Below are 10,956 nucleotides of genomic sequence, written 5' to 3' on the forward strand. Positions count from 1 at the left end.
GCTCTCCCTTTCATGGTGGAAGGTGCATATCTATTGAGCAGCCTAGAGAATGGGACTATCACCTTCTTTGTTCTGGGCGCCCAACTTCTGTTAATGCAGCCCAGATTTCTAGAATCTCCTTGGCTAGCCACAGTGCACTAATGACTCGTGGGAGTCAACTAAGGCCCTCAGTGCCCAAAGTCTGTGTCCTCAGCTCTGATGGGGTGTGTGCTCTTCCAAGCCCTCACCTGAGAGCTGGTCCTGCTGCAGCGTCTCCTGGGCTACGAGGAGGGGGCTGAGGACATTTTATCTGGTTCCTGATTAATCGAGGACTGCCCTCCCAGGTGATCCCCAAGGCTGGCGTGCTAAACTCCAACGATGCCTTTGTCCTGAAAACCCCCTCCGCCGCCTACCTGTGGGTGGGTACAGGAGCCAGCGAGGCAGAGAAGACCGGGGCCCAGGAGCTGCTCCAGGTGCTTCGGGCCCAACCTGTGCAAGTGGCAGAAGGCAGCGAGCCAGGTAGGTGCAACGGGTGGAGGGGCCTCTGCTGCTTCTGGGGATGCAGCTGTTACGTTTCCCTCCCTTCTGTCTGCTTGGGGGTTTCTATATCCTCCCCCGTCTCCTGAGCACCTGTCCCCTAATGTGCGTTAATAAAAGTGAGTTAGGGAATTCCCTGGCGGTCCAGTGGTTAGGACTCTGCGCTTTCGCCACAGGGGCACGTGTTCAATTCCTGGTCGGGGAACTAAGATCCCGCATGCCACAGCGCTGCCAAAAAAAAAAAAAAAAGTGAATTAGATGAAAATGAGGGCTATCGTCAGTGAGAGGGAGGCGTCCACGAATTAGAGAAAGGAGAGCTCGGTGTGGGCTGGGGCAGGTGGGGAAGTCAGCTGGAAGAGGGGTCACAATGCCACAAGCCTGCTTTGTTTCCAGAGCATGGGTCAGGAACACCTTTGTTATGCCAACCCTAGGTCTTTCCATTCTTACTTTTAAGCCCAATCCTTCCTGCCTGATGCTTAGCAGAAATGGGGAAGAGTAGTTCTGTCTAGAGCAGCACAGTCCACTGGAACCTTCTGAGAGAATGGACATGTTCTATGTCTGCCAGGTCCAATTTGGTGGCCACTAGTCACATGTTTAGGTTAATGAATATTTAAATGTGACTGGTGGGAAAATGCAATTAAATTTAAATAGCACATGTGGACAGAGCAGGTATAGTGGAAATGATATGTGGCGTCAGGTAAGGTGGCTTTACAGCATACTAGCTGTGTGATGTTGGGTGAGTTGCCTAACCTCTCTGAGCCTCAGCCACCTCATAGGTTGAGCGGGGATAATTATCCCCATCCCGCGGTGCTGTCGTCAGTCTCAAACAAGAAGTAGTCCTGGCTGTGTGTCCACTGCCAAGTCTTCCCTCTCTGGGCCTCTGTTTCATCACCGTCGAATCCCTCAGGCCCCTTCCTTCTTTGGCGCCCTGGGATTTTGAGATGCAGGCTGCGGATTGAGAGCAGTTTGTTGTGCTAGGGCAGGGTTTGTCCCAGGGTCTAAAGAGAAGTGCTGGAGGGGGGAGGGTGGTGTCAGTTGGTAACTGGTGTGGCCTCCCCTCACAGACAGCTTCTGGGAGGCCCTGGGTGGGAAGGCCGCCTACCGCACGTCCCCACGGCTGAAGGACAAGAAGATGGATGCCCACCCTCCTCGCCTCTTCGCCTGCTCCAACAAGATCGGACGTTTTGTGGTGAGTCCCAGCGGAGGGCAGAGGGCGCTCCCTCTGCTTGCCCCTTGGGAGGTGTGTTCCAGGGAGCGGAGCTGTTGCAGCCACAGCAGGGGCAGGGAGTGTACCCTTCTGACAGACCAGCATAGACCCATGCAGGTTGGAGGCAGCTCTGCATCTCACTCAAGGGGGCAGATAGAGCAGGCCTACCGGGGCGGGGAAAGTGGCTTGCTGGTGTGCTGTTATTAACCTCTTCCATTCCTTCCCAGATCGAAGAGGTCCCTGGCGAGCTCATGCAGGAAGACCTGGCCACCGATGACGTCATGCTTCTGGACATCTGGGACCAGGTGGGTGGAGCACGGTGCTGCAAGTCACTCTCCCTTTCTGAGCCTCCATTTTCTCATCTGCAGAATGGGCATGGTGGTACCTACCTTGCATAATCCAAACTGATGAGAGGTAGATAAAACCTCCTTGCCAACTGCAAAGCACCATGTAAATGCAAATCAGACGACCAGGGTTATTTCCAAGGCCTTAGGGGAGCCTGAACTCTTCCTTTAAATCTGTTGGTAAAGAAAGTTGAACTTTGCAGCATGTCACGTGCAGGCATAAACTGTCTGGGGTGTCACCTAGAAGTAAACATTTCCCTGTCCCCACAGGGCTTGCATTCTCGTGGGGGGTGGCAGTCCATAACCCCTCCTATCAAGCTGGCTTCTCCCAGAGTTGTCAGGGTTAGAGATAGCAGCCATGCAGGTGTAAGACTCCCCTCGACCCGCAGGGCTGTTTCTTGGGCTCCCCAGTTGGAAGATCAGTACCAAAAGGTTTGCGGTTTAGCCGTTCAGCTGCTGGCAACTTTGTTCCGTTTACTACTTAATCTGTACGTTCATCTGTTTTTCACTCACTCAGCCAACATTTATGAAGCACCACTGTCTTCCAGGCAGAATGCTGTGATGCTGGGAGTCCTGTGATGAGCAGTACAGTCACAATACCTGGTGTTGCAGTAGGGAACACATTTGTAAATAAGTGAGGGCAAGGAAGTCTGGCATTTTATTGTCTGATACCATCTTATCAATGACACGCTCTGTATTTTAGATACACATCAAAATAAATGATACATAAAAATCAGCTGGATAGGTTTTTTGGTGTAACAAGCTTGTCATAAGATTCAAGATGGTGGTAGTGGTGGTTGTTTTTATTCCAAGCCTTAGACCATGTTGGCTCAGACACACGGAGACTGGCACATAGCAGACTCTTAATGCATATTCGTTGGGTGAAGAAACCAGTGAGCATATGTTAGGCTGCTCATTGGTTGAATGAGTAAATGCCCGGAAGGGGATCATTCCTGAACTGCTAGAGAGGGGTCTCAACCTCAGTGGCTGACGGTACCTGTTAGTGAGTGAAGCAGGCTGAGCTGGGGAGACACGAAGGCATGGTGGAGTCTGAGGCAAACTGGAACTTCCCATTGAGAGGGGCAGCTGCTACTCAGCTTCGTCATTCACGTGCAGGTGAGGCTGCCAGATCCTCCCCGTTTGGAAGGGAAGTTGGAAGTCTGGATTGAATGTAATCCGCTAGTCACTCAGTTTGTCTAAAAGCAGACCACCCCCCCAGAGAGTGGTGGGCCTACAGAGCAGGTTGGAGGTCACCAGTTTGCCGTCTCTGTTCCAAATCCTTGGAATCCCGGTCCGCGGGCTCTGTCAGCCGAGGGGGTGTCTGGTCCACACCTGGAACCTGCCGCGCTTCCTCCAGGAGCGTGTAGAGTCAGCACGCCTCACGCCATTTCATCTCGCGCCTCTCTTCCAGGTCTTTGTCTGGGTTGGAAAGGATTCTGAAGAAGAGGAAAGGACAGAAGCCTTGACCTCTGGTGAGGACCCAAGGGTGCCTGTGGGTCTGTGTCATGCGGTGGGGTGGAAGCAGCTTCCTCTGCGGGTCTGGGCGTTTGTGACGGTGGAGGTGGGGACTTTCGCATCCGTGGTCAGCCCCCGGTGAGCCCTCCCTGGGATGGTGAAAGAACAGCTCACTTTCTGCAGAAGCCTTAGGTCCCACCAAAAGGAAGCAGCAGCTAGGAGCTGCTTCAGATTCCCAGAATGCCCAAGGACCAAACTTGTCAGGATTTAGATGTGGGAAAGCAGATCCCTGGTAGCTGAGCAGATCTGATTTGGGAGCTGGAAACCCAAAAGCTGGTTCTTTGATATATTCCAGTAGGGAACGGCTAGAGAAAAATGACATAAGCTTCGTGAAGCTGGAGGTTAAACTGTGACCCCCGTTCCTTCCCATGTTCCTGGGCAGGGCGGTGGAGGAGTCATGTGGGTGTCATTGCCTTTAAGGGATGGTGGTGTCCAGTGCGGGGTTGGGCCTTGGGGACAGTGGGACCAAAAACCATCTTAGGCAGGGAACCATGTCTCCTTGGCGAGGGAGACCCTAAGGATTCTTCTCCTGCCTATGTGTCTGCAGCTAAGCGGTACATCGAGACAGACCCAGCTAATCGTGATAGGCGGACCCCTATCACCATGGTGAAGCAAGGCTTTGAGCCTCCCTCCTTCGTGGGCTGGTTCCTTGGCTGGGATGACAACTATTGGTCTATGGATCCCTTGGACAGGGCCCTAGCTGAGCTGGCTGCCTGAGGAAGGCCCCACCCTGTTACTGGTCAGTGCCTTTCAGAACTGTCCATCCCGCAAGGAGACCTTACAGCGAGCAGGGCCACTCTGGTGTGTGTGTGTGTGATGGTTGTTTTGTTTGTTTGTTTGCTTTTTTACAGTAGCCAAAAACAGCCCTGCAAAAATTCAGGGTGCTTGCAAAATTGTCTCAAGTATTTGTGCTTTTGGAAATAATTGAATTCAATAAAAAGCTTTTTGAAGTGTGTTTTCCTGCTACAATGAGGTGAAAGGGGTATAGATTGTACTGGGGTAAAATGCTCATGTGGAAGGAAATTGGGAGGGAACCAGGAGGCTGGAGAGCCATCAGACTGAGATGCAAGTCTGACCCCAAGTGAAGGAGGGAGGAAGAGGGGTTGGGTGGATGCATCTTAGATGGCCGTGCAGTCCAGCAAGCTTCAGCAAAGCTTTTGGGGAGTCCTTGAGCCAAAGTAAAAAAAAAAAAAAAAAAAATTTAATGTAGAGTCCCATTTTTGTTATTATTTTTTATTGTAGTAAACTATACATAACATAGTATTTTATCACTTTGACCATTTGCAAATGTACAATTCAGTGGCACTAAGTACATTTACAATGTTATGTAGCCGTCCCCACTGTCTATATCCAAACCTTTTTCATAATCTCCAACATAAACTCTGTGCCCATTAAACAATAACTCCTATTCCCCCCTCCCCTCTGCCCCTGGCAACCTTTCTTCCACTTTCTGTCTTCATGAATTTGCCTATTCTAGGTACCTCGTATAAGTGGAATCATGCATTTGTCCTCTGTCTGCATAATGTTTTCAAAATTCATACATTTTACAGCACGTGTAAAAATTACATTCCTTTTTGTGGCTGAATAATATTCCATTGTGTGTATATGCCACATTTCATTTATCCATTCATCCATCGATGGACACTCAGGTCATTTCCACCTTTTGGCTATTGTGAATAATGCCGCTGTGAACCTTGGTGTACAAATATTTGTTTGATTTAAAATGTTCTGGAGCCCAAGTCAAATCAGCCAACGAAGGATGTGAAGGTCTCCCAGGGGTGGGGTGTGTCTTATCTCCCCACTACACTCAGTCATTGGGAGGCCTGGCCTTGGAACACTGTCAGTAGGAGTTCAAAGCCAGCAGCTGGACCCCTGAGTCACTTACATTCCCTGTAGGAGAACGTGGGCAAGGTACCACACCCTGTAACATCTGCCTGCATCTTCCTCGCTTCCTCTGGTTCCCACGAGTGTTTCTGCTGACATGAGGTGCTCCTGGATGCTCCCGAAATTTGCAGCCTTTGGGGTGTGGAAGAGGGACTTCCTCTGTGCCCCACTTGGTCCCCCAGACCCTGACTCTTCGCTGATGCTCCATTTGTCACGAAGTTCCTCTTAGATGTCTCCATGAACTTATGTCTCTAAACCTTTTCTCCATGGAGATCCCAAACCAGTCCAAGGAACTGCTGGGAGACAGATCCCCTTCCCTCCCCTCTATCCTTCTGGTCTTTTCTCTCCGCGTTTTCCCCTTTTTTGTTCTATGCCTCTCCCCCACCCATCCCCATCAACTTACAGAGGGAAAACTCGTTCATAGGACCGCAGAAGAACAGAAACCAGTGTGAGGGTTTATGTGGTGGGATGGGTGTGTGTGTGTTTACACTGCTGTTTCCAAAGCTGGCTGATCACACTAATTGCCCAGGGAGTTTTTAAAACCGTAAATTCCCTAGGGGCCCTACCTCAATAGAGTCTGATTCATCGCAGAAGTGACGGGAGTAGTGGGGAAGGAATTTTCCAGGTGAAACATGGAGTGGTGGGGAGTCAGGTCATCTCAGGCAGGGTATGGAGCTATACAAAGATGGAGCTCTGAGGGAAAATGTTGTACTCAGGGACAGACTGCAGCCCAGGGGGCTGGAGCAGAAGGTGGGAAAGCAGAGAGTTCACAGAGGGCCTCAAATGCCACGCTGAGGGGTTTGAACTTGATCTTGTAATGCCTACCTCTACTCCAAAGGGCCACTTTCATGGTCAAAGCTATCAACTTGACAAATGCAAAGTTCTGGAACAAAGGCAGCCTTTACCACCTCGAGCTTGTAGGGCCTTCACTAGAGGAAGGTGGAGGCTTGTCTAGACAGAGCCAGCTCGCTGTGGAAGGTCAAAGACAGGTGAACCTGCCATGCATTCTTCATTTCCAGTTATTGGCATTCAAGGCAGTTTATTGGCCAATTTCGGTTTATTGGTGTCTGTAGCTTCAGAGAGAGAGGTCTGCCTACTCTGAGAAAGGAAGTTGTCTGAGGCAATAGAGTTGCTTGGACTCCATATTTTTTTCTCTCAAAGACAAAATAATGAGTCAGGAACACTATCACTTCAACCATATAGTTTTCTCTTCCTAACGGTTTTTGAGAGACGTTGGATTCCATCGTCTACAATGGAGAAGTCATTGTGAAATGCCATGACAGGTGCCCAGGGGGCGTCTCTTGGAAAGAGGTTGGTCTGGGCTTGGATCCTGAATCCTATCTTGGACAATTCAGTTCAACAGATATATATTTATGCCAGGCCGTGTGCAAGGCACTAGGGATAGGACAGAAAATTTCTGTGAGCCTCAGCTTCCCCACCTGCAAAATGGTAATATTGTATTCATATAGTACCTAACTGGAGGTGGTACAATATAGGGGCTGAAAGTGGGGCTTTGAAGTCAGACCTGGGTTCAAATTCTAGCTCCACCACAGGTACAATCAGCAGTGTAGTCTTACTTCAATTCTTTGTAGCTTCCTTAGCTGCAAAATGGGAATAAGAACAGAGCCTACCCAACGAAGACTTTTATGAGATCATGCTTAATACAATACCTGGCACATAGTAAATGCTCAAAAATGGTAAACATGTTATTATTTGGTAAAACCAAAGAGCCTAGTCCACAGCAGGACTTAGTACATAACCATGGAGGTAAAGACCCACTACACTGTGGATCAGACAGGATATTTTTGGCTGTAAGAAGTGGAAAACCAACTCAAATCAAATTAAACCATAAGCACACTTATATGCTCTCATAAATGGTTGTGCAGAGTTTCGGGGGCCATCTCGGTTGACTAAACCCATTGGGTCTGTCTGGGTTTCTTGTTGATTCTCTTGGCTCCGCCCCTCCCGATCTGGTACTGAAATACCTGTAGGCGTCCTGTCTGTCACACCCGTGCATGGCAACGCCCAAAGGAAAAGATAAAGGATTGTTTCGAGAAGTTCTCCCAGAAAAGGGAGGCGGAACTATCCCCCAGTCCATAGAGAACCTCTCCTCAGATCTCAAGAGCCCGTATGGGGTTACATGACCATTCCTGACCAAATCATGGGCTGGGGGATAGAATTATCAATAATAGGCCAGTTAAATTCATGACAGGAGCTGGGATTGGATTCCTCTTCCCCTGAGATAAGAGCTCTAACGGGGAGAAACCTAAAGTCATGGTTCCTAGGAAAGAGGAAGGGGGTAAATGGACACTGGGTAGACAGCCATTTTGTGGGAGACTTTTTTGGAGTCAGATGCTAAAAATAATAATGAACGGTAATGGTTCCTTACGGTTTTATGACGTCTAGTAATTTTCAGAGGGCTTAATTTCCAGCCTGTTTTTTTGTTTTGTTTTGTTTTTTGTTTTCAGAATCTTTGTGGGAAGATTCCCAGCCTCCATTATGCTTACTAAGTTTCTAGAGCTTCCTGAAATCTGTTAGTTGTTTCAATTTCCTTTGTCAACGAACTCTGGCTATAGGGTGGATTGAAAAGGGCTGCCTCCTATTCCCAAGTGTGACTCCTTTAGGCAAATCTCAGCCTGATCTGAGCCCAGAGCTGCTGAAATTAGGGAAGATCTTAAAGATCATCTATCTAGTCCAAAGGTTCTCGAGTCTTTGGACAGGCATGGCGGTGGGGTCAGAGGATCATCTGTCTAGTCCAGTGGTTCTCGAGTCTTTGGACAGGCATGGCGGTGGGGTCAGAGGATCATCTGTCTAGTCCAATGGTTCTCGAGTCTTTGGACAGGCATGGCGGTGGGGTCAGAGGATCATCTGTCTAGTCCAATGGTTCTCGAGTCTTTGGACAGGCATGGCGGTGGGGTCAGTGCACCTCTTAAAGTTGTACACAAATTTGTGCTTATAGCTTCCAACAGTTTCTCTAAAGGTCTGAGACCCAAACAGGTGGAACTCAACTTCTTATTTTACAGGTGAGGAAAATGAGGCTCAGAAAGGAGCATGACCTGAGGTCACCTTACACGTTAAGGGTGTAGTGGGAAAAGCATTAAGAGCAGTGACTTTAAAAGTGGGATCTGGTGTTGCAGTGGTTGAGAGTCTGTCTGCCGATGCAGGGGACACGGGTTCGAGCCCTGGTCTGGGAAGATCCCACATGCCGTGGAGCACCTAGGCCCGTGAGCCACAACTACTGAGCCTGCGCGTCTGGAGCCTGTGCTCCGCAACTGGAGAGGCCGCGACAGTGAGGCCCGCACACCGCGATGAACAGTGGCCCCCGCTCGCCGCAACTAGAGAAAGCCCTCACACAGAAACAAAGACCCAACACAGCCAAAAATAAATAAATAAATTTATTTAAAAAAAACAAAAACAAAAAACTGGGATCTGTAGAATTCTATGAGGTGCTTCAGTGATTTTACAAAGGTTTGATTCAAATTCCGTTTTATAGTGGTAACAAATATCACAGACACTTGAAATTGAATGTAGAGCCTAATTTAAGGCTGTAATTGCCTTTTGTAACTCTGATTAATTTTTTTCAAAACAGCCTCATCGATTGACATTAAGTAAATGTTATAAATGTGGACTTAAGAATTTATCCTGATAAGAGGCATTTTAAATCTTTTACTTTATAGTTTCCTTTGGAAAAAGAAAAAAGGGGGTTGCTGCTAAAAAGAAGTTTGAAAACAGGTGGTTCACCATTTACTAGCTAGTAACCTTGTGAAGCCCAGCGTGGTGAAGCTCACAGAGATAATAAAGTTTAAAAGGCCACGAAACATCAAAGATCCATGGAACCCTGGTTTCCTCCCACTCAGGCCAGTGTGTTCTAACAATGTTGTGGTTACCAACACCCAATCTACTTACTTCATTTGGACCGAAGCCTAGATCTGATGGTCCAAAACTAGAGTTTAAGGCCTGCTTGGGTATGAATGCAAAGTTTCACAAGTCAAATGAAACTTGACAGTCTTGAAAAGTGATCTACATATAAAAAGGCTGTGGGTGGTGGTGTGTATATGAAAGTGGAGGAGGCAGGCACTGCCTCACCAGGATACATTCAGACAACTTAGGAGTCTTTGGAGTTAGAGCCACTGTTCAAATGCCGAGTCAGCTCCTCACTACCCATGTGACTTTGGGTAACTTTTAACCTTTGAGCCCCAGGGTCCTCATCGATAAAATGGCTAAAAATATGTCTCATCGAGCTGTTTTTTTTCTTTTATAAACATTTTTATTTATTTATTTGGCTGCATTGGGTCGTCGTTGCTGCGCGTGGGCTTCCTCTAGTTGTGGCGAGCGGGGGCTACTCTTCGTTGCGGTGTGCGGGCTTCTCATCACGGTGGTTTTTCTTGTTGCGGAGGACAGGCTCTAGGCTCGTGGGCTTCAGTAGTTGTGGCTCGTGGGCTCTAGAGCACAGGCTCAGTAGCTGTGGCGCACGGGCTTAGTTTCTCTGCAGCATGTGGGGTCTTCCCGGACCAGGGCTCGAACCCGTGTCCCTGGCTTTGGCAGGTGGCTTCTTAACCACTGTGCTACCAGGGAAGTCCTTTTTTTTTTTTTAAGTTTTTTTTTGATGTGGACCATTTTTAAAGTCTTTATTGAATTTGTTACAATATTGCTTCTGTTTTATGTTTTGGTTTTTTGGCCCCAAGGTATGTGCTTTTAGCTCCCTGACCAGGGAATGAATCTGCACCCCTTGCATTGGAAGACAAAGCCTTAATCACTGGACCGCCAGGGAAGTCCCTCATCAAGTTGTTTTGAAGATGAAATGATAGAATGTATGTATAAGTATTCAAGCACAGGGCCAGGTACCTAGTGCTCCACAAGCGGTAGCCATTAGTTCAAGATGGTTCTTTGAAGGTTGGATGTGGCAGGTAACACCCATTAGTTTTATATCATTTATTTCTCTTTATTTTTTGCGGTACGCGGGCCTCTCACTGTTGTGGCCTCTCCCGTTGCGGAGCACAGGCTCCGGACGCGCAGGCTCAGCGGCCATGGCTCACGGGCCCAGCTGCTCCGCGGCATGTGGGATCCTCCCGGACCGGGCCACGAACCCGTGTCCCCCGCATCGGCAGGCGGACTCTCAACCACTGCGCCACCAGGGAAGCCCTATTTCTTTTTAAGTAGGGGGTATGCCAGTGTGATTAGCTGGGTGACGGTAAGAAGTGAGGTCCTGTCCTGTTTGGATTAAGGCAAAGGGAAATGAGCCCAGCCAAGCATTCAGCGATCTCAAACTCCCCAGGGAAACTGCAGGCAGGTACACCAGAGGGAGCCAAGACATGAGAGACGGCAGATGGACCACGGCCTCTCCTCCTCCTCTGGCCCAGGAAAAGCACACGGAAGCCAAAGCGGCTAGTCCAGGACTGGAGGAACTGATGTGCCACTTCTGAAAAATGAAATCCACATACACGAAATGCAGGCAGAACCAGACTCACCCAAAGAAAACTCTCACCCAAA

At 48.8% G+C, this 10,956-nt stretch overlaps 1 protein-coding gene across 2 annotated transcripts in view; it reads left to right on the top strand.

Moving 5' to 3' along the window:
• The window catches only part of GSN (gelsolin), a 55,710-nt gene extending 51,171 nt beyond the window's left edge, over nucleotides 1-4,539 (top strand). For both annotated transcript variants that reach the window (XM_024762137.1, XM_024762136.1), the window contains 5 exons: nucleotides 324-498; nucleotides 1,581-1,705; nucleotides 1,951-2,028; nucleotides 3,479-3,539; nucleotides 4,130-4,539. In XM_024762137.1, coding sequence (XP_024617905.1) covers nucleotides 324-498; nucleotides 1,581-1,705; nucleotides 1,951-2,028; nucleotides 3,479-3,539; nucleotides 4,130-4,299 — 609 coding nt within the window. In that variant the 3' untranslated portion in view covers nucleotides 4,300-4,539. The remainder of the gene's footprint in view (nucleotides 1-323; nucleotides 499-1,580; nucleotides 1,706-1,950; nucleotides 2,029-3,478; nucleotides 3,540-4,129) is intronic.
• Nucleotides 4,540-10,956: the final 6,417 nt, after the last annotated feature.

The sequence above is a fragment of the Neophocaena asiaeorientalis genome, unplaced genomic scaffold (assembly GCF_003031525.2).
Source record: "Neophocaena asiaeorientalis asiaeorientalis breed wild unplaced genomic scaffold, Neophocaena_asiaeorientalis_V1.1 scaffold78, whole genome shotgun sequence".
Taxonomy (NCBI): domain Eukaryota; kingdom Metazoa; phylum Chordata; class Mammalia; order Artiodactyla; family Phocoenidae; genus Neophocaena; species Neophocaena asiaeorientalis.